Source organism: Drosophila sechellia, chromosome 3R, assembly GCF_004382195.2.
Source record: "Drosophila sechellia strain sech25 chromosome 3R, ASM438219v1, whole genome shotgun sequence".
Taxonomy (NCBI): Eukaryota; Metazoa; Arthropoda; class Insecta; order Diptera; family Drosophilidae; genus Drosophila; species Drosophila sechellia.
In genome coordinates this window covers 30407226-30430642 of record NC_045952.1, presented here as the reverse complement: position 1 = coordinate 30430642, position 23417 = coordinate 30407226, and the positions used below count along the sequence as shown (strand labels likewise).

Below are 23417 nucleotides of genomic sequence, written 5' to 3'. Positions count from 1 at the left end.
GAGATATATATTTTGTCAAGTTTAAATAGTAAGTTTGTTTACATTATGGTTTTTCAAAATCCCACGCAGTGTCCTTCACTTTAATTTGCCTTATTAGTGATTTTCTACCTTAAGCTATATTACGATAATTATATTATATTTCTTATAAAACAAGGTCAAAAGTAACATGAGACAGAGACTTACATACAACAAACAAAAATTTGGCAGAAAGCCAATCGCGTCACGAGCACAGCTTCTGTTGCTTGAACGAGCTATATTATTCGATTATAAACAGAGTGATTAGGCGATTCCTAATCGATAGGGTTCTTTCTGGGTTGCCTAAACTTCCTATACGTTGCATTCATCCAAGTGATGCTTTTTTATACATATTTACAAATAAAAAGGATAAACAAATTTTTTAAACCAATAATTACAAAAATTTAATGTACTAATCTAAATGGTATTTACAAAAAATATAAACATACATTTACAAGTTCATACATATGTTAGCCAACCAAATTAGATTTCTGAGCATGAACAAAAAGATTCAAAAAATTATAAAATACTACAAAAATGTATTAATAATAAATTAATTATACAATGGAAATTCATACAGTTCTACGCTTTTTGAACATGGCGCAGCTGTACATTGGGCCATTCGGAAGGGATAGGAACCTATATTCGATCAGATGATTCGATATTATCATAGCGAGATAAAATACACTGGAGATCGCACCTGTATACGTTCATATGAACAGTAAATCGTTTTTTGAAATATCTAGTCACCCAAAACAAAGACGTTGAATACAAACTTCTTATTGGGGTTTTTATTTACTTTTATTTAGTTCCATGTCCGATGCTTATAAAAATCGACATCTGCTTAAATACGGCTAGCATTTCTCCGGTACAAATTTAATGGAGTATATCTTATCAACTAAATCCATAACATCAAGTTGTATGGAATTATTGGGGCTGTGGCCGTATTTATGGTACTACGCAACTTAAAGCTAATTCTTGTAAGGTTCAAGTTCTAAAATCTTGCCCTTTTCACAAACGATTTACCACCATTCTCTTGTGCCGGGCGCTTGTTAAATGGTTTTTTGCCAAAGTTAGGCTTAGTATCTTTTTGGAACTTCCGCGGGGCGCGCGCCTGACCAATAGCCAAGCGTTTCTTTAACAATCTATGCTTCAGAAGAGAGTTTGGCTCAATAAATATGGGCGCGTTGTTTACAATGCTTTCATTAGCCAAGAAAGATTTGCAGAAACCTTCATCGTCCTTGAACTTTACAACAGCTTTTTGGCCCAACATTATGATGCTTTCGATTTCGCCGCTCTCGTTAAATACTTTCCGTAGGTCAGCTTCAGTAGCATCTACAACGAAATTTTGATTGATAAAAATGTATAATTTTAAACAATTTTAGGAAACGGGTAACCCACCTGAAGTTAAGTTCGTCACAAGAATGGACCTTCCCGAGGTGCTGCGTTCGAATCGGTGAAGCTTCCACTCAACCTTATTAACAGTCTTTCCGTCGAGTTGGGCTAAAGCCTTCGCGGCCGCATCCGACTGCTTGAACGTCACAAAAGCTAGAACTGCCTTGCTGCACACGACGTCAATTTCCTCAACATCACCAAATTTCTTGAATATCTTTTCTAGAGTGTCAGAGCTGTAAGATTCGTGTTTGCCCACATTTTGGACAACCAAGGTAAGCTCACTGGTACGTGAAATCGATTGCGAGAGACGACGAACCGTTATAAAGCGAGAAAACAGCTCAGTGCTATGCAGTTTAAGGGCCTTCGGTATGTCATCGACCGACGCCAAACGTACAAAAGCTTTGGGCATGAGGCGGTTACTGGATATAGTCACCGCCTCCACGGGAGCTACCTTCTCAAAAACGGTTTTTAAGTCGTCCTTGGTTATATTAGGTCCAATCAGGCCGACCACCACCGTGCGTTCGTTGTTCTCTTCCTTATTTCTCGGTTCGGACACCGACAAAACATTGTCTCCAAGGGTTAACGCTTTAGTCTTAGCCTGCAGAACAGCTTCTGCTCCAGCTGACGTATCAAAGGCAATGAGAACTGAATTATTGCCATTCATATTAGTGAAACGCTGCAAAGCGGAAAGTCGTCCGAACTTGGCGAACAATGCGACCAATTCCTTGTGGAGATACTCTGTGTGGAACAAATAAACTAAGTTTAATTATAATTCAAAAATTAAATAATTAACCGGTTACTTTACCGTTTGGTAGGTTTGTGACAAAAACAATCTGATTCTGTGGCGTTCCCAGTGGAATCTTGCCAACCTTTATTTTTGGAATTCCTATATTTTCTTCAGACTTTTCAGAGTTGGCTTTTTCTGATTTCTTGGAAACTGGTTTTTCTACAGGCGCTTCATCATCACCGTCAGATTCATCTACCTCATCCGCGCCTTCGCTTTTGGAAACCTCACCAGGCTCCAACTCATCGTCATCATCATCCTCATCGTCATCATCATCCTCATCGTCACTATTGTACTCTTCATCTTCCTCAGCCTCGTCGTCAATTAGGCCCGCTGCCTCTTCGGTCTGAAAAGTAAACAATTTTCATATAACCACTGATGGAAGGGCACCTATCTCAAGGCAATCTTTTTTTTTAAATCGATATAATATGAATCGAGTTTGTATAAAACTAGAGGATCGTTGTTATTTCCATCGATCGTCTCGTCTATCGTCTTATAATTATAAAATCTTTACAACCACGTGGTAAAGAAAACGCAAAATGGATTCATCTCCATGCATACTATGCATGTAATGTTAGCCATATACATTCACAAGATCACGTTTTTCTATGGCTTACCTCAAAGTCGCTGTCATCCTCCGCCTGCTCGTCATTCTGCTCCTCGACATCAGACTCGTCCTCTTCACTGGACTGCGGCACTTCTTTAACAGGCTGTTTTTTGGATTTTTTGGAAGGCGATTGGGCGACTACTGTCTCCTCTTCGTGTACCTTTCTGGACTTGGTTACCCGTTTGGCCAAAGGCTTCTCCTCTCCATTTATAGCTTTTTTTCCCTTAATGGTTACGGCTTTCTTTTGGGCCATTTCAACAGTTCTTAGAGGTTTCCTGGGCAAACTTAGCAAATTCAAGTTCAGACCGAACAAAGCGTGGTTTCGTTCAATTAAATGCACGTGGAAAAGAGGAACAGAATAGTGTGACCGTTGTGCTCTATCGGCGCTAGTGCTGATTAAATAAAGTATTCTGGACACTTCAACCATATTTTTATAGCCCTTTTCCACTAGCAAATATGGTTTAAATTCAATGTTAGTGTATACATACAACTTTATTTTTATAGCCCTATTCCACTACCAAATATGGTTAAAATTTGATGTTAGTGTATACATACAAAAATAATTAGAGCTTTTAAAAAATAAACTAAATATTAAACAGTCTATATAAAGGATTTCATTAATACTTAGGATACAATCTAAGATTATATACTTTTCCACATTCTTATTTAAGATGTGTTTTTACATTTAAAATGGTTAGTTTCATCAATCATCAGCTACGAATCATCTGTTTCTTAAGGAATTTATAATATTCTAGACAGTGTAAAATCACAGTTATTGCAATATTTCATTAAAAAGATATGTCAACCTGCAGTTGCTTATTATTTCAGTAGGAAACTTAATGTAAATTCAAGAAATTGTTGTTAATGGTATTGAAAGAAAAATTAATAAAAGTCACTTACTATGGGCATGGCACAATTAGGAAATAGAAATAGGTGCCAAAAATGCAAAATAAATATTAATTATACGGTGGGATATGTGGTAAGACCAAACACATATCGGTTAGTTTGCACTGAATTCATATACCAGAAAAGTACATAATTTTTTAGTATGTAATATTCCCTGGTATTTTTCCAATGCCTGACAAGCAGTGCTGGTAAATGGCGGAACAAGTATACACATAAAAAATTAAATTGCAGCACATGTTCCGCAACGCACACATATATTTATTTAACGGAGTTGCCAAAAAAAGAACAGGGAGCGGTGTGTGTGCGGAGAACAATTAAGGAGGAACATCAGAAAAACAGAATAATTAGCATAACCGCCAAATAACACAATGAACGGTGGTGGTGGAGGAAGTGGAGGAGCAAATGTGAGCAATGGCTCCAGCACCAATGTAACAGCTGCCGGGAGCACTGGAGGCGGAAGCGCAGGCGACGAGACTGGTGGAGATGCCAGCTCCAGACGCCAGGCGACACGGGTGTTTAAGAAGAGCTCCTCCAACGGCAAGATAACGGTTTACCTTGGCAAACGGGACTTCGTCGACCATGTCACGCACGTGGATCCCATTGACGGCGTTGTCTTCATTGATCCAGAGTACGTAAAGGACCGTAAGGTTTTTGGCCAGGTGCTTGCCGCCTTTCGGTACGGACGTGAAGACCTGGATGTTTTGGGATTAACGTTCCGTAAGGACCTGTATCTGGCGCATGAGCAGATCTATCCGCCCATGCAGCTGGACCGCCCGATGACCCGGCTTCAGGAAAGGTTAATTAAAAAACTGGGACCGAACGCCCATCCGTTTTATTTTGAGGTTCCGCCCTATTGCCCAGCCTCTGTGTCCTTGCAGCCGGCTCCTGGAGATGTGGGCAAGTCTTGCGGAGTGGACTACGAGCTGAAGGCCTTTGTGGGTGAGTCTTTGTGGGTCTGATCTTGTGGGTGTGTCCATGTACGGTGGTCAGACAAAGTCAAAATCATTGATGACGGATTTAGGCAGTCGCTACAGTCAAGTTAGTTAGTGCGTAGGCCACAATCTCAGAGATAAATTATATTTGTTCGCAGTGTGACACATACCGTGTTTAATGTACGTATGTTGCAATATATTAAAAAATTTTCATGAATGCCACCTTTCAACTAAGAGGAGTAAAATTACGGGTAGTATTGTTTCTGAGAATAAAATAATTTATTAAGAATATGGTTATAGTAGCAAAATTAGCTGTTTTCTCTTCTATAGAAGTTAGACTGTAAATTTTTAATGTGTGTGGTTTTGTGTAAGTTAGCGCGTGTATCACGCGGTCGGGAACACAGGGTTAATCAATCCAACTACGTCGGGCTGATGACGCAGCGTCCACCTAATTGAAATTCGACACTTCTAATTGGAATTTGACTCAACCGAAGTTGCAGCGCAGTTAATGTTGTTGTTCGCCTTAACCAGGCGCCGCAGTTGGCGGTCTGACGATTTGTGTGCCAACCAGCAAAGTTCTAACATAGTTTTAAAATGCTTATTTGCTTAGTTTCAAATCTGTATTTAATAATTAAAAAAAAAAAAAGTTTAAAGAATTGGTGCTTTATTTTATTAGTAGAAAAGTTTTTTGGTTTCTGTAAATGTTAAATTTTGCGTATTTGCGTACGATCGCGGAGCTCCACTCGCATATATATTATGTGTGCCTGTGGCAGCCCCTTAATAAATTCTCTGTTCAATAAATATTATTATCTATTGCCCTATTTTGTTTACACATTTTTGCGGTTTTATAGTTTCTGTTGAAATTTTATTTAGCAGCCAATTTGCTTACTGTCATAAAAAGATTAATAAAATAGCAGCGATTGGTGTGTTGTTGGTTCTAAGAGTTTATAACAACAACTTAATATTTATTTATTCTGTATATAAGCCCAAACACAATTTAAGAACAAAAACAACAATGTTAGAATTTGTACAGTTGGCAGAAACGATTTCTCAGTGCTTCTCTGCTTCCCCTCATGACAATTGAGTCAGCATTTTTATTTACTTGGCGTCTGTTGAATTGTGTATCTAATGTTCCTAGATTCTATGTTTTTGGGATAACAAATTATATATATATATGTAGGCGTATTTTTAAAGCAATGCGATTCCATTATATATATATATATATATATATATACATATATATGTATATATCTTCATATGTACATGCTTAAATGCTACTACTTGTCGCTAGGCTTGTGATTAAACATCGTGGAATCCGATGCACGATAGACTCAACATCAACGAAAAATTTTCTAACAAATCGGGGTACTGACACACCCGAGCTAAAATATGCATACAAGCGTCATGGGATTTCTTCAACAAACATAATTTGATGCCATTATTCATAATGTTTATCATTACTAGGTGAGAATGTGGAGGACAAGCCCCACAAGCGGAACTCGGTGCGTTTGACTATTCGCAAAGTCATGTACGCACCCTCCAAAGTCGGTGAGCAGCCATCGATCGAAGTAAGCAAGGAGTTTATGATGAAGCCAAACAAGATCCATTTGGAAGCTACTTTGGACAAGGAGTTATACCACCACGGTGAAAAAATATCGGTCAACGTTCATGTTGCCAACAACTCAAATCGGACGGTAAAAAAGATTAAGGTATGTGTCCGGCAGTTTGCGGATATTTGTCTCTTTTCGACGGCGCAATATAAATCTGTAGTGGCAGAAATCGAGTCAGAAGACGGATGTCAAGTGGCTCCGGGATTTACACTATCAAAAGTATTTGAGTTGTGCCCCCTATTGGCAAATAATAAGGATAAATGGGGCCTTGCTTTGGACGGGCAGCTAAAGCATGAGGACACCAATTTGGCGTCTAGCACTCTCATTACCAATCCTGCTCAGCGTGAGAGTCTCGGTATTATGGTCCACTATAAGGTAAAGGTGAAGTTGCTGATTAGCTCGCCGCTTCTAAATGGTGACCTCGTGGCTGAGCTGCCATTCACACTAATGCACCCTAAGCCCGAAGAGGAAGATCATCCACTGTTAGGGGAGCGATCGCCACGGGCTAGTTTAGCAGCCGGGGGTCTGCCGTTAGTGAGCATGAGTGACGTTGGAGAAACTGAATTGGCGACTGGCGGGCAGGATGTGCCAACTACAACAAATCTCATTCAGCTGGACGACGACGAAGCACAAGATGACGACATAATTTTTGAGGACTTTGCCCGCCTGCGTCTAAAAGGCGCTGAAACAGAGGCCTAGATGAAAAAGGAATAGATCGAACTATTAATTAATATGAAGAAAATACCGTTATTTTCGGCATTTGTATAATATAAAAGTGTATGAGAAAAATTGGGCAACCGCTAAATGTAAAGTTTTATACCAATAGCCATGGTAATGAGTTGGATTTAAGCTATTTTATATGTGTAGGCCATATATTGTACTATCTATAGGGTATAAGCTGAAAGTGTACGAATTTTAAAATGTGAAATTGATAAACCAATCAACACACCAGATCTACACAAAATGCCCATGCATAAGTTAACTACACGAGCCAAGTATTTCGGCCACATCTGTAAAAGTTGAAAAAATTCACAAAATTTGATATGTAAATGTTGTATAATATTTTTATTAAATGCCCTATCCCATTATAAAAACATTTACAAAACTAATTCTAGTGATGTTTTTATTAAGCCTCTTGTTTTTGGGACATTGTTATTGCTTTGCAATGAATTGATAATTTGTGCGCAACTAATTTAAAATGAGATTTTTAAGTAGAGTACAATACTAAAAATTTTTCTAGATTTCTTTTCTACAATTAAAAAGAAATGTTTTTAGAATGGCTTGAAGTTTGGATGTTGTTTTATAAATATTCTTAGAAGGATAAGTCCATAAGTCCATAAGAAAGCATGCCCATTCTAGAGACATAGACACAGCCCATGTTTGTTTCAAAAGATGGTCACGACTACTCATGCGTAGACAGTTTTTTAAAAGGTTTTGTTGAAATTTCTTCCTAGCTCGGTAACGGGAAAATGATACTCTGATATATCAACTATAGCGTTCTTACTTGTAATTGAAAGTGTAATGGTGAAATTTGGTCATAGACCCAGTTAAGCCACTTTTCATTTTCTCCAGAAAAAATTAAAACATAATCTAAACGACAACAAAGCAATTAACTAATGGTGGATTGGATTAAAAATTACAGCTCTTTGCTGATGAAACCGGTTTGGCTAAAGGTTACATGATGTGCACCTTCACAGGCGGAAATAGCTAACATAGAAATTTTTCAAACACCGTTGGGAACGACCTTTCGTGTTGGAAATTTTTACGTTAAACACCAATTTCTTTCTTACTTTAATTAACAATGTCCGAATCGAAATTCATCAACGAAAAATACTACACGAGTAATGCATTCGTAAAACCTTTTTAGAGATACAATTTAAAAACGTGATCAGAACATTTCCAAATGTAAACCAAAAGAAAGTGGTCTTTTAAATTGCGAACTTAAGCTGAAATTAAATTTTATTGCTCTAGGGCGCCCCAAGAAACACGAATTATTATTGAACATACTGTCAAAATTTAAAACATTTTAATAACTTGATTTTTTATGGCACGTGTAAATGTGAAATTAGTATTAGCTTGATGTATAGTTCGTATTTTAATTTTTCAAGTAAAAAATTTTGGAGAAATTATGAATAATAATAAATAAATATTAACGCACATCATAAACTTGTTAAATGTATACAAATATAATACAACAAATTCAAAATTGTTGGAGCAATTAATATTTAAAAACATAAATTCAAATTTGAACAGCAGAGGTGTGTGAGTATTATAAATGTATCATGAAAAAATTAGAGCATACATACCGTCAAGTGTGAAGCATTTAAAAAGCAAATAATATATGTAAGCGTGTCCCCAAAACCAAATGAGCACTTAAAAAGTTGTAACGATCTTTTCTGCAGTTGAACCACCTGAACAAATACATTTCAGAACGAGCACAACAACTTATTAACACAAATCGTTGATTTTTTAAAAGATGTGTCTTGCTTTAGTCTTAGTAGAATTATTATCAAATGATTTAACAAACTATTTAAGAATTAAAAATAACAATTTACAATTAGTTTCCGATAAAGAAAATGCAATAAATCAAAGCAGATATTGCAGAAATCGCAGAAACTATCGGTATAGCGATATTATCGTGTTCAACGGGTCCAACTGCAATATGAGCAACAACACTTTTGTACTGTGAGTTACATGTTTTTAATTGTTAAAGTGGTGTAATTTTTAAGAAGCTAAGCTAACTTTTAAGATAAGTTGTAATGGTTTTGATAATACATTTTAAAAATAGCATATATATGTACATATATGTGTTGCAGTTTGAGTGGATGAAACCTTTCATAGCCAGCACCATAAATAGCATATATATTTATGTGTGTAGCGGGTTAAGGTGATAAAACCTTTTAAAGCTGGCACAAATAAATATTAAAAAGATGTTACTTTTATTTTATAAAATACGTTTTGGTCTGGATATGCGTTGCATTCAATTTGATAAATATTTGATTTATTGTACGTATACAACTAGGCGGCTAAACATTTGACACCGTACCCAACTCATCCAGCGAGCGAACCAAACTGAAAATAAAATCCAATACCTATACCTACTCATGACTAATATATAAAACATATAAACTTAAGTGAAAGATTAATTGTTGTTTGTTTAGTGTTGAAAAAAAGAATGCAAGAAAATAAGGAGAAACAATAACATTTTTGACTGACACGTTGGAGCTCCATGAGAGAGGAAAAAAGAGTGGACTTTTGGGAAAGACTATTTTTGAAAAGCTTTAATATAATTAACTATGCATTGTATATACCTAAATAATACTTGGTAGGCGAAATCCTTAAAAAAATTGTAATTTTTATTTTAGAAAATTATATCGATATAAATTTTCATGCCATGATAATCCCTACCCTCCAACGTGTCCATCAAATAATTTACACTTTTTATATGAGCCTTATGCGAACGAAACCATAAATAATTAATGAATTTGCATTGACATTGCAAACGTATTTTTAAATTCCATATATCTTTACTAGACCCGTTACTCCTAAAGTCAATGGTCCTGTCTGTCTGTCCGTTAATAGTTAACTTTTTTTATAATTTAATAGTTTTATAAATATTAAAGTTGCCCATGACTTCGGTGTGCAGTACACAATTAACTCATAGTGTTTGTAAAAGAAAGTAGAGTAACGGGTATCTGATAGTTGATGATTTAGCGATTCTTTTTCATTTTTATATATTTGTCAGTATTGTTGCACCACTTAGGTAGTAATTGATGACTGCATTTTTAATGCACGCATTGAAACGAGAAATTTGCAAGTTTTCTGAAAAAGAGTAAATAATATTTCTGTATAATGTTACTGTGAACTATTGAATAAATTTGCAATAATAAAATCGACAAAAATTCCATAAATGGCATTATGTGGACATTAATTGATTTCTAGAACATTAGACATTTTATGGAAATAAGGGGGTAATAATTTCATGAGGTGATTGGCTAGCGATTTCGAAAGTAACATATTTTGGGAGAATTGGGTGAGGTTTCAGGGATACTGTCACTGTCGCTGACCTCGCAGTTATTCATTTCCGATACGGCCGTAATTCCTTTGCAACTCCTTTCCATCAAAGTAAACACAAGTGGCAGCACTACAAAAAATTAAGCTAATTGCTTATATTTACAAAAACAAAATTTTTAATTCATTATTCAGTATTTCTTTTAGTTTATGTTAATAATTGAGTTATATAATTAAGTTATAATTGTTTCTGTGAAAAATAAGCAAAAAAAGGAACTTAAACTCTTCGCCTGACTTCGACTAACATAATACACTTAATTTATTGTCTTTTCGGTCTTTTGCGGCGACCACCTCAACTTTCTCTCACTGTTGCGTTGTATGCTGTATGGTTTTCATTTCCGGCTTCCGTTCCTGCTGAGTTCCTTAAGCGGATTACACTTGCAGAAGCTATAACAGGGGCACGCTCTGTCGAAGGAAGCTGGAAGGAGAAGGAGACGAAATGTCTATGAGCCGGGTGTTGCCCTCACTCCTTTTTTGACTTATCAAGTGTGTTGAATATTAATTGAGATTGGTAGGCACTGTGCCTAAACAGAACTCCATATAAAAACAAGAGAGGCGGTTAGAGTGGGCGTTTTGCAAATTGATAGAAATTTACAAGACTAATCAAAATGTGAAAATATATCAACACATTTTTTAAAAGTGTGGGCGTGTCAGTTTTGTGGGGTTTGTGGGTGTTAGAGTGGGCGTGGGTCACGAATCTTGCACCGCGTCTTTGTCTCTAGAATCTTTATGCTGAACCTCAACCTTCTAGCTTTTATAGTTCAGAGATCTCGACGTTCATACGGACAGACGGACATGGTCAGATCGATTCAGTTATTGATCCTGATCAAGAATATATATGCTTTATATGCTTTCATACCATAAAACGCTTCCTTCGGCCTGTTTCGTACTTTTCAACGAATTTAGTATACGCTTTTACTCTACGAGTAACGCGTATAAGCATAGGATTTGAATTTCTGCTTTTGCTTCTTAATGGTGATCGTGGGATTGAAAAAATGTTACTTACCGAGTATGTTGATTATCTCTAGACCTTGATCAAGCCATGTCTGTCCGTCATTATTAACGTTGGCACTCCGGAAATTATAAAATCTTTAAGAAAGAAATTAAAATCGTTTTTTTTGTCAGTTTGTTTAAAGTCAATAGCAGATAATTTGTAAGTCATTTTTGAATGGCAGTAAGGGTCTTGACTTTTTAATTGCTTGCTTTTCTATTTTGAAATACTATGGGCACGCAATGGTGAGTGGAAGATATTGCAGCATTTTCATCAAAACGCAACAGTGTACCGACGGCGCCCAACTGCTTTCTTTTCTCGTATTGCATGGTCTGTTGGACCGGAAACAAGCTCCGTTAGATCCATTGCCAACCTCTGCCAGCAACTTCCGCCTCCACGCAGGTAACAAACATGTGAAACTAGCATAAAACAAAGCAAATGTGAGGCGAGCAGCTTCTGAATTGGACAGTTGCTACAGTTGTGCCCAGTCTCAGTTTGAGATTCAGGTACAGGCATGGCTTAGTTTCTCTTTATGGCTCTGGTTCCAGGCTTCAAAGTTCCTTTGACTCTCCGTCCTTTATGATTGAATGGGATATGCGTTTACACTAAAGAAATATGTTGGACTTTATAAAAAGGAAACTACATGTTTATGTATAATAGTTTATTTATATGTCACATTCACACTTTTCGGAATCGGTATATTAATTTAATAATTAAAAAAAGTTTGAAAGTAAATTTTCAGAAACATATTTTCTAGGATCATACGAACAGCTTCAGTTTGTTCATTTCCTTAGGTCTTCTTGGTGGCCTTTTTCATTGCTTTCGTGATTGAATGGACTTTGAGTGTAGTACAACACTCCGAGCTCAAATTGACCACCACTCCGTCCGTTTTACCATGCAAATGTAGGGGAAAACATTTTTCGGACACAACTCTAGAGGCGTGGGTGGTAGAATGGGCACTCGAACAGCTGCCGTCTGCCATCCGCCAGTTTAGCCGGCGGGCCTTCGATGATGAGCGCAATGTTCATAACCTGACCCGCCCCCTCTCTCTGGGGGTGCTGTTTTCTGGTGGGGTACAGCTTTGCATGCTAATTCCCTGCAGGTGAACACGCGCTGGAGACTGTACTGTGTGCCCAGCGGCTTAATAAGATTCGTACTCAATTTCTGTTGTGTACATACACGCAAAAACCAAAGTCATGTATTTTAGGTAAATTAAGGTTGTAAAATCATTCTTTAAATCAGAAGTTGGAAAACGAAAATTAGTTTGTATACAAAAAATAATTGATTAATTAGAATTCAGAATTTTTAATAATACTTTTCAATGTAGCATAGAATTTAAAATGAATAATTTCATAGGTTACATTTTTTGAGATTAGTTGCTCTCTAGCATTTTGCAAGATTTTGTTCCTCTACATAGATTAAAATGACAACTTAACGCGTTATTTACCGTAATCGAAATAATTCCAACCCCTGATTATTGGACTCTACTTCATTTTGCCACAACAAATCCATGCCCTCAGCCAGCTTCGTTGGACACATTGCTAATTGGCCCAAAGTGCGTATGCTTCTCTGAGTGGTTGGACCCGATGGTGGAATACACATGGTGGGGTGCGGCTAGTGGGTGAGAGGAGAAGAGTGTTCTTGATTATACTTCCGACGGCCTAATAGAAAGTACGCCGCAAAAACCACATTAAGCCGGCACCTTGTCGCATTGAGGTCGACGATGAACAGCACCCCTAACGTATCGTACCTGATCCGCTCCCACCGGTTTTCTCTTTTCAGCTTGGTTTTGGGCTGTGCAACCGCAAAAGTTGTACCGTTTGTTTTGCTTTCCCAACCGCTCCCTTGCCCATGTATATCGGCTAAATTAATATTCTCAATTGAAAACTTTTGAACAATAGTTGTTGGTAGAAAAGTTCTTCAAAGCCATTACACCTCGAAAAAAAACACAAGAAAATTTGTTCCCATTCTTTAAATAAAAATATAAGGAACATATTTAATTTTTTCTCTCTAAAGCTTTAAAGAGTCCTTAGTGTATATGTTTTTTAAAATTAATTTAATTTAATTAAAATAATTAAAAACATATTCTTCATGCCCTTTTACAACCATAACTGTGATCTGTGTGTATGTGATCTGTTTTCAAGGTTAACTTAAATAATTATAATTAACTTGCATTAATCTGAATTTTAATTAAATTTTTTAAATATTAATATTTGATTATTATGTTTGAACAGTGTTAGCTAGCGAAGGCACCGCAAAACTTTTGTGTGTGGTTTTTGTTTTCCGATCTAATAAATTCCTAGCTATCTTAAAATTCAAATCTGAGAAAATTTCGAAATTCAATTCGTTCCAAAGGAAAGCAGCAAGGACAACAAAAGCGCGCCTTCCTGGACCGCGCCATTTCTAACACACCCATTAAAACCACTCAGAATGGCACCGAAAGGAACAAACATTTTTGAAAACTTACTTGAATAGGTTATTAGGAATTATCAAAACTTAATTTAGCTTAAGAGTGTTCAGCATAAAGCGGTCCAACAAGCTGATGCGGGTAGCTAATGAATCACTAAAGACGTTTGTTAGGTACAGGCAGGTGTCAAAGAAGCAGAGCTGCACAACTGAAAGGCGCCTTTTGAAGTGGTTTCCGTCGCAAAACTTGTGAAATGAAAGCTTTGGCAAGCCCATTGATCTTTTAGCAGATTTATTGTGGAGTCCGACAAATACGGGACTTTAATCGCATGCGGTTAAAGTAGTATTAGTAGTAGCTTAAAGATGCACTGCACAGCGAAGCGGGTCGTAAGCTAGAATATGGATTGACCTAATGAGCTTGCCCTGCTGGTGGCCTGGGCTGCAGAATCCAGCTGGGTAATCGGCTTCAATTAAATCAATCCAAACGACACCGGCAACTCGAGCTCCTCAGGTTCTTTTGTGTCGCAGCGGACATATAGGTAGAATCGAAATGGCAGGTCCTACCCTTAACTGCCAGTCATACGGACCTTTCAGCTCAGCTATCGTTTCTAAGGCCGCCGGTCTTTTACTCAATATGGTGTTAATAACATAGCGCACAACTTAGCAGTAGAAGAAAGAAAGGCAGCGGGAAAGAATCCTTAAGTTGCCTTTACCTTGCCCTTGTCCTGATTCCAAGCCGATAAGCGCCGGGGCCACCGGATGTCCAATTAGTTGTCTGCCAGCTTCCGGCTCTGGCTGTCTTCCTGCTCTTGGTACCTTTTACCACCCGCTGGCTATCTCCCCTCCTGTCAAATTCAGCAGCATCGATTGCGATTACCAGTCAGAAGCGCTGTTCATCTTCATTGTTGTCCGTGGAGTGCTGATGGCATAATTTTCGGATTGGGTTGCCACTCAATTCCAAGCAATTTGCATAGATTGATGCTCATATACACATGAACATACATATGTATGGATGCGCCCTATCCGGCTAGCTAATCAATGCCTATTTGTGGTTTAAAATCCTTTTTTGATTTTTAAAATGTTCTCAAAAAATGAATAATAAATAGTTACGCTCAACATTAGGTGAGTTGAGAAAAACGAAAAGGAAAAAGGTATTAAAACATTATTTTACCTCGGCAACTTAAATTTTAAAATTTATTTTATTACAAGACAAAAAAAAAACATACGATTTTTTAGTGAAAAGAAAGTTAAACTATTATTTATTCAGTGAAAATTTAATGTTTATGAATGTGACGGATTCTTTCTTTTCATCCTTATGTGCGACAGGAAGCCAAACAAAAGCAACATGTGTTACTTGTATGTCATGCCAGGCGTCAAAAGACGAGAGGTTGAAAAAATCTATTAGAACGTGTCTCGCCTGCCAACGTGCTACTTTTCAGCCGTTAAACCGTACGCCTCTATATTCCATTTATATTTTACCCGTGGGCATAATAAGCTGCGTTTTTTCGCAAGCGTGTGGGCGAGGCAGATATTTACTTATGATTGAGTTGCGTGGCAAAGCCAACGACGAAAGCCAACAACGAAGAGCGAAAAAAGGCAATGGCAACCCTCGAAACAATTTGGTAAAAAGATTGCGGTTGCTTTTCTGATATTCTCACGCATTTTCTGTACATTTTTGCGCCCTTTTTTCCCGGCCCTTCTTCATCGACTACGTCATGTGAGATGAAAATGTAAATTGATATGCATTGTTTGACTGTCATTGTTGTTGCCTGGCTGTTTATTCTCTGCTTTAGCTACTTTGTATACTTTCTTTTTAGCTTCCATAAAGACTTTGGCTTTTTCCAAACGTCAAGATACAATTTTTAATGGAGGCAGTTCTAGGTACTAGGTACTAAAAGCTGCCATATCCTCAAGTTTCTTACTGTTCTAAATACCTGGCGCATATCGCCTTTTCCATTTATTTTCCGCTTCTTTGGACTTACAACACCATTTGTACTCCGATTGCCTCAACCTTTTGCTCATTCGAATGTTTCACTAAATATATATGTCAAAAGTAGAGCCATTGCACGTGCGTGGTAGGGTTTAGGGTAACTGTAATGTGTGTGTGCTGTTGATTGGAAATTGAATTTATTGTTTGACATTGAAAGTATCGTCATGTCAATTACGGTGGAAAAATGGTATCAAAATATTTACGATCTGTTTATTGCATTATTCTAACTTAATGCTCCAAGAGAAGCCTTATATAGCCTCCAACCAAAGATATCCAGTAGCCACAAAATAAAGCATCTGATTGGTTCACCATTTATATGCATTGATAAGGACAATTAGGAAAAGCAAAGCTAAGGAGGCGTGAAATTTAGCTTCAATGGTTTTCCGGCATGGTATCATCACAAGCTAAAAGAAAAATAATTATATAAAATTATCCTGCGAGTTTATGGATCCCTTACCCTTGTCCTTTTCCTCTCTTTTACTGAGCTTACGGTTAAGATCAGCTAGCTCTATAGAAGCGCTCTCGAAGCCCACTAAAACTTCCTGGCAAAAATAACCGTTTCGAATCTGAGCCGGCAATAGCTTAAGGACCAGCTCCAGATTTTGGGGATGATCAGCCAGACGAGAATAGATCCTCACTATATGTTTAAGAACCCTAGGCTCCGGTTCCAGTGTGAGTTGGTGCACAACCCTGGCCAAAGTATGGATCAGATGCAGCCTTCGTGCCAGTCTTCGACTAGCAAACTTTAAGCCCACTTCGTGTTCTAAGGTGCGGTACAAGACAAATGCACAGAGCACCTTACTCATTGTGGTACCAAACTCCAGCTGCCGCAGGGTAAGTGGAATTAATTCAGTGCCCAAAAAATAAGATACGATCTCCGGATGATCTGATTTCAGTAGACCGCAAATGACGCCCAAGACAGAGAGGCGAACATGCTCAACGGCGCGAGTTTGAGAAGTCATTTTAAGCAATGGCATCAAATAGCACATGAATTGGCATCGTATGAGTTGAATACCAATGAAGGGATGTGCGGCCATAGCCTGAATCAGCCCAATGGCAGTGCAAATCCGGTGCGACTGTTGGCCGGTTAATTCAATTTCTTGATAAATGACCGGATATATTGTCACAATCTCTTGTAGCAAACCACTCACAGCTCCAAAGGAATGCCATAGCAAGAGTCCTAGGCTGTCAATGTGGCTGCGCCTTTCGAATAGCTCCAACATCGCCCAAAGACGCGTTTCTTTGTTGCAAAGATTGGCGATCCAACCGAAGACACTGTCTATATCGCCGCGCTGTTCACAATCCATGTTTAGGGCACTCATTTAAGTTCTTCTTGGTGAGGAGTAATTAATATTATCGCCGTGGATGTGGAATATGTAATAAATCAAGCTGATCGATTGTAGTTTTTGTATAAGTAATATTTTTTATAAGAAACGTTTAATACTACATACTTTTATACTTTGACTCATTTATCTAAGCAATTCTGGTTTTGTTTCTTGTTTAACCGAAAAACATGCAATTTGAAAAACAAATTATATACAACTTTAAGAGGAGATTATAATAAGATGCGCCATATCATATCAGCTGAACCTTAGCCGTATACCAACTGGACGAATGTTTTGTTGTCGGATAAACACACTAATAAGTGTTAGATCATAAGAGCAAATTCATTTAAACTCCCGGGAAGTTTTTTACCGCATGCCCTATGAATTTAGCATAACAATGGGCAAAGACATACAAGAAGTGGAATGCAAATAAATTTGCAATAGTTTATGTGTCGAATCGCGACTCGTTCCACATGCAAATCGGAAACGGAAATGTGACTCGGTCTTCTGTGTGTGCGGGCCTAAAACGGCATGTTCGTCGTGTTAATTAGCATCAGCTTTATTATCAGAGAAAAACTTGCTGACCTGACAATTTGCTTTGCTAATTCGGGAAACTAAAATTTAAATCAAAAGAGAATGCTAAGTCGAATTCACCGAGTATCAGATACCCGTTACTCAGTTAATTTAAGTTAATTTAATTTGGGGAATAAAATGGCGGCTTTAAGGCGCAAAAAGTTTTGTTGCAAATCGAAAGAAATTTACAAGACTTATACAAATGTGAAAAAATATCAACACGTTTTTCAAAATTGTGGGCGTGGCAGTTTTGTGCGGTTTGTGGGCGTAAGAGTGGTGTGGCAACATGGTTCAGCAAACTTTCGCTCCGTGTTTGTCGCTGGAATCTTTATGCTGAACCTCAACCTTCTAGCTTATATAGTTCCGGAGATCTCGACGGACATGGCCAGAAACTCCAGCTGCCGCAGGGTAAGTGGAATTAATTCAGTGCCCAAAAAATAAGATACGATCTCCGGATGATCTGATTTCAGTAGACCGCAAATGACGCCCAAGACAGAGAGGCGAACATGCTCAACGGCGCGAGTTTGAGAAGTCATTTTAAGCAATGGCATCAAATAGCACATGAATTGGCATCGTATGAGTTGAATACCAATGAAGGGATGTGCGGCCATAGCCTGAATCAGCCCAATGGCAGTGCAAATCCGGTGCGACTGTTGGCCGGTTAATTCAATTTCTTGATAAATGACCGGATATATTGTCACAATCTCTTGTAGCAAACCACTCACAGCTCCAAAGGAATGCCATAGCAAGAGTCCTAGGCTGTCAATGTGGCTGCGCCTTTCGAATAGCTCCAACATCGCCCAAAGACGCGTTTCTTTGTTGCAAAGATTGGCGATCCAACCGAAGACACTGTCTATATCGCCGCGCTGTTCACAATCCATGTTTAGGGCACTCATTTAAGTTCTTCTTGGTGAGGAGTAATTAATATTATCGCCGTGGATGTGGAATATGTAATAAATCAAGCTGATCGATTGTAGTTTTTGTATAAGTAATATTTTTTATAAGAAACGTTTAATACTACATACTTTTATACTTTGACTCATTTATCTAAGCAATTCTGGTTTTGTTTCTTGTTTAACCGAAAAACATGCAATTTGAAAAACAAATTATATACAACTTTAAGAGGAGATTATAATAAGATGCGCCATATCATATCAGCTGAACCTTAGCCGTATACCAACTGGACGAATGTTTTGTTGTCGGATAAACACACTAATAAGTGTTAGATCATAAGAGCAAATTCATTTAAACTCCCGGGAAGTTTTTTACCGCATGCCCTATGAATTTAGCATAACAATGGGCAAAGACATACAAGAAGTGGAATGCAAATAAATTTGCAATAGTTTATGTGTCGAATCGCGACTCGTTCCACATGCAAATCGGAAACGGAAATGTGACTCGGTCTTCTGTGTGTGCGGGCCTAAAACGGCATGTTCGTCGTGTTAATTAGCATCAGCTTTATTATCAGAGAAAAACTTGCTGACCTGACAATTTGCTTTGCTAATTCGGGAAACTAAAATTTAAATCAAAAGAGAATGCTAAGTCGAATTCACCGAGTATCAGATACCCGTTACTCAGTTAATTTAAGTTAATTTAATTTGGGGAATAAAATGGCGGCTTTAAGGCGCAAAAAGTTTTGTTGCAAATCGAAAGAAATTTACAAGACTTATACAAATGTGAAAAAATATCAACACGTTTTTCAAAATTGTGGGCGTGGCAGTTTTGTGCGGTTTGTGGGCGTAAGAGTGGTGTGGCAACATGGTTCAGCAAACTTTCGCTCCGTGTTTGTCGCTGGAATCTTTATGCTGAACCTCAACCTTCTAGCTTATATAGTTCCGGAGATCTCGACGGACATGGCCAGATCCACTCAGCTGCTGATTCTGATCAATAATATATATACTTTATATAGTCGAAAACGCTTCCTTCTGCCTGTTACATACTTTTCAACCAATAAGTATACCCTTTTACTCTACGAGTAACGGGTAAAAGAGACTAAAGTCTACTAATATGTACATATGTATCTGACCGCGATAAACAGAAGTTGTCAAACCGTTCGCCAGCTGCGGCAGTTCCCAAACAAATATTTGTCTATGACAGCGTAATGTATATTAATTAAATTATGCATCATAAAATCAAAATATAACCATTGCGCGGTCACAATTTTTTCTTATCTTCACCCGACAATCACCGATCTTTTTGTTTGGCAGCAAATTATGGAATTAGCCTAATTAGGCCTGTCGGTCTCAGTTCGGTACCCTGTATAAGTGTCTCTTTATAATGTTTTATATCAATAAAGAAATTAGGCAATATCTTTGTAAAACAGATACATATTAAACTACATAACGATCATGTTGCCTACTTGTTTTGTTATCTATTTAACAACTTTACATTTAGAGGATGAATGTGTCGGGTCGGACTGGACTCGATGGTTTCGACGGTGCTCTAGCGCCGCTATCGCATTTACTAAGGCACTCTCATTCCGTGGGTTTTAAATAACATTTTAAAAGCGCATTAAAAAAGAGGGTACAGCATCTTAATGTCCCAATATCTTTGTCTCTTCCAGAAGCCACTTCTATACATTGTTTTCAAATTTCTGGGCGTTGCCACATAATAAAATAAAGAAATCTAAACATTTTCTAAACTTTTGTTTGTCCTCAATTTTACAAATTATCTAATACAATGTAATGTACATGGTAAAATTGTTTTTTTCATTCCGCTATATCGTAATATTAACTAAAAAATTCTAATTTTATATGATTACCACAATCTTTATAGTGGTTGTAAATATCCTAAAATTGGTAAAGGATGAGTAAAGCATTTAAATTGACAGCCAACCAATCACATTTGTAAAGAAAATAGTGTAACCAGGAACATAAACTGTCAGTTGTCAAAAGACCTGCAGCCAATATTTATACCCTTGCACAGGATACATTGATTTCAGTCAGTATTTCGCAACGTAGTAAAGGAGACATTTACAACCTTAAACAGTATATATATTCTTGATCAGTATCAAAACCCGAGTCTATGTAACATGACTGACTGTCCCTTCTCCATCCTTTTGTACGCAAACTCTGCTATAAAGCAGATTTTCCCAAAAATTGGCATTCTATTTAATTTTGTACACTAGCGGGATCAGACCACTATATCATATATACCTATTCCATGGAAATAATCGGAAAAAATGTATCTCTTGATTTTTAATTATAAAGTGATCCTATTTACTTATACACCACTTGTTCCTATTTGACTAAAAGAGGTGTAGAGCTTCCGGTTGCTGATGCTACCTTCCTTTATTGTATAGTGATGTGTTGTTCTTGTTTTAATTTTTTCGGTTATTTTTTCATTACTTGTGCTTTATTTTTTATAATTCTGATTTTGGCAGTTAGACAAATTATACTTTTGAATAGAGCAAAGTAAAATGTTTTACTTCTGATATTTCTGAGCTGGAACTTGCACGACAAGAAAAAACGAAATGGTTCGAAAAATTAATGCATTATGCATGCGGTTTTCAATCAATATACTGTTATCTTTTTGCTGAGGTTTCTCCCTCGAACTTTTTAATAATCCTCCCCGTAAGCTACTTGGGTCTGACAATGCGCACTCAAGCGAGAAAGCACATATGGGGCAAGGGTACCAAGCTCGCATCACCCTATTACTTAAGCTTCACTGACCCATAGGCCAAATCAAAGGCCTTTGGGTCATTCTTTTTGTGTTGCGAAAAGTTTAAAAATTAATAATTCAAAGCCTTATGGATTAAGGTCTGACTGGATTGCCTCCAGGCTGTTGTTCTTTTAACTGGAAATACAATTTTATTTGATTTCCTAAAAATGCTACTTTAATTAAAAAGCTGACTCTGTTTAATTAATATTTGGAATTCTTGTTGGAAAATTGTGTAAAAATTGTCTCGTTTTCACTCCCCATATGTGTTAACGAGTTGTGGGATATAAGCGTGTCATATCAAGCTAATTATTAGTTTTTTTGTAATATTACTGCAGGACCTGGGTTGATGAGCCCAAAAACATTCCCCGTGAATTTATTGAAAGCTTTAATTTACTTATGCATTCCAGCCACATCAATCTTTGGCAAGGTTGAATGAGAAGCTTCTTGTGTAAGTAGGTGTTTGTATGTATGTGTGATCCGCCGCCAGCCATTTCATTCTGTATAAATGTGTGTATGCTATCCGTGGGATGCTGTAACATACGCTGCCATGGTTTGTTGAATTTGAGTTTAATGACGTGTAAAAATGTTTTCACGGCTTTTGATTACATTTTACCTTAAGCGCCTCTAAAGTTTCCCTTCCCAAGTCATGAGCGGTATCCCTTCCGCTTGTCATTCGCAATGAATAATGTGAGCGTCGTGTCTCTCCGCTTTGCATATGAATACCTTTTGGAATCTTTTCTGATTAGCGACAGAGACGTACAATAGGCGCAACTGTTTGTGTTGGGTGAAAGCGGAAGCATTTTAATAACAATATTATCTACCCTCTCGCTTTTATTGACTTCCGCTCAACTGTCACTTCTAATTTTGAATACACATACCAGATGCGAAATGTTTTTTCGGCGCAGCGCAACTTTTAATAAAAATTTGTTGTGCTTATGACTTAGAGAGATGTGCGCTTACATTAACTTTGATTCTCACAGCAAAACAGAGCAGAAGACTTAATACGTATATTTGCAAAGCTTGCAAACAAAATATTTAACATTTCTGGGTCGCTTTGACGTTAACCCAGAATATACTGTCTTTCTTCTTAACATAATCAATATTAAAATATTTAATATCAAATAATACTTCCTTTAGGTTATCTGTAGAACGTAAGCAAATAGTAATGGTTGTTCCATTGCTCAGTTGTTTTGGGATATTATATTTAATGCTTCTTGGCAAGGCCAACATTAAGTATACAAGTTTCATGCTGAAAACAAGCAATACGCTCCGTTGACAATTGTACTCAGGCAACTGTGTAGGTTTGGGCCTTATCTTGCCATTTCCGTTTCTTGTTTCGGTTTATTTAATGCTCAAGTAAGCCTCTAAAAGAGTAAAGAGCCTAGCAACAGAAAAAACAAAAAAAAAAAACAACAATAAATTTTAAGTACGTGCAGTTTTGACTTGTTGCATTACCGTGCCAGTTCCCACTTTGCTTGACTTTTTGTTCTTATTCATTTTATTTTTGCGAAATGATGTTTTGTAATTCTGCTGTGGCTGGCACAGGTGCTTGTACTGACCAAAGTTAAACAATTGGTCCTAGTTACAAGTCACAACAATTGTGACACTTTTAGTTGTTTAACTCGCTGGTTTTGTTTTTCTTTTCATGTCTGTTGCTCTGTTTACTTGGTGTAACACCTTCTATAAAGTATTTTAGTAGTGGGTGAACTACTTAAAAGTATACTAGACTCTTTGAAAAATATTTAACAGGAAACAAAAACAATTTGTGACCCCATAAACTGTATATTCCTAATCTGGATTAGGAATAAACGCTGAAATCTCAAATTCAAAAAGCTAAGATTAACCATGTAGAATATAGAGACATACCAACAGTTCAAATTGGTAACAGAAGATTGATTTTGATGTACTGAAAACATTTTGTCACGCTTACTCTAACGCCCACAACCGCAATTTAATGTCTTTTAAAGCAATTTAATGTCTTTTATTTTACTTTTTTTTACCAGTTCTTTTATCGATGCCAACAAAATTTAAAATTTCCTGGCATTGCCTGGCGCTCTTACAAGCAGAGTAAGAGGTATATAAAGCTCGAGGAAATCGAATATATCGTTTACTCTAGTTTTTTGTTTTATAGGTTTAACTCTTTGAATCTTAT

At 37.2% G+C, this 23417-nt stretch overlaps 4 protein-coding genes across 4 annotated transcripts; 1 reads left to right on the top strand and 3 right to left on the bottom strand.

Annotated features, from left to right (window-relative positions):
* Nucleotides 1-784: 784 nt before the first annotated feature.
* On the bottom strand, nucleotides 785-3165 carry LOC6619545 (DNA-binding protein modulo). Its single transcript, XM_002043724.2, has 4 exons — nucleotides 2812-3165; nucleotides 2216-2540; nucleotides 1417-2148; nucleotides 785-1350 (listed from the first exon to the last, which is right to left on the bottom strand). The coding sequence occupies exons 1-4, from the start codon at nucleotides 3052-3054 to the stop codon at nucleotides 1010-1012; spliced, it is 1641 nt and encodes a 546-aa protein (XP_002043760.1). The 5' UTR covers nucleotides 3055-3165; the 3' UTR covers nucleotides 785-1009.
* A 739-nt stretch (nucleotides 3166-3904) lies between these two features.
* On the top strand, nucleotides 3905-10163 carry LOC6619544 (beta-arrestin-1). Its single transcript, XM_002043723.2, has 2 exons — nucleotides 3905-4646; nucleotides 6104-10163. The coding sequence occupies exons 1-2, from the start codon at nucleotides 4076-4078 to the stop codon at nucleotides 6946-6948; spliced, it is 1416 nt and encodes a 471-aa protein (XP_002043759.1). The 5' UTR covers nucleotides 3905-4075; the 3' UTR covers nucleotides 6949-10163.
* Nucleotides 10164-15897: 5734 nt separating this feature from the next.
* LOC6619543 (CCR4-NOT transcription complex subunit 9) lies at nucleotides 15898-17228 on the bottom strand. The gene is made up of 2 exons (XM_002043722.2): nucleotides 16165-17228; nucleotides 15898-16111 (listed from the first exon to the last, which is right to left on the bottom strand). The coding sequence occupies exons 1-2, from the start codon at nucleotides 17027-17029 to the stop codon at nucleotides 16080-16082; spliced, it is 897 nt and encodes a 298-aa protein (XP_002043758.1). The 5' UTR covers nucleotides 17030-17228; the 3' UTR covers nucleotides 15898-16079.
* A 407-nt stretch (nucleotides 17229-17635) lies between these two features.
* Nucleotides 17636-18651, bottom strand: LOC116801715 (CCR4-NOT transcription complex subunit 9-like). The gene has a single exon (XM_032722861.1). The coding sequence runs from the start codon at nucleotides 18499-18501 to the stop codon at nucleotides 17959-17961; it is 543 nt and encodes a 180-aa protein (XP_032578752.1). The 5' UTR covers nucleotides 18502-18651; the 3' UTR covers nucleotides 17636-17958.
* Nucleotides 18652-23417: the final 4766 nt, after the last annotated feature.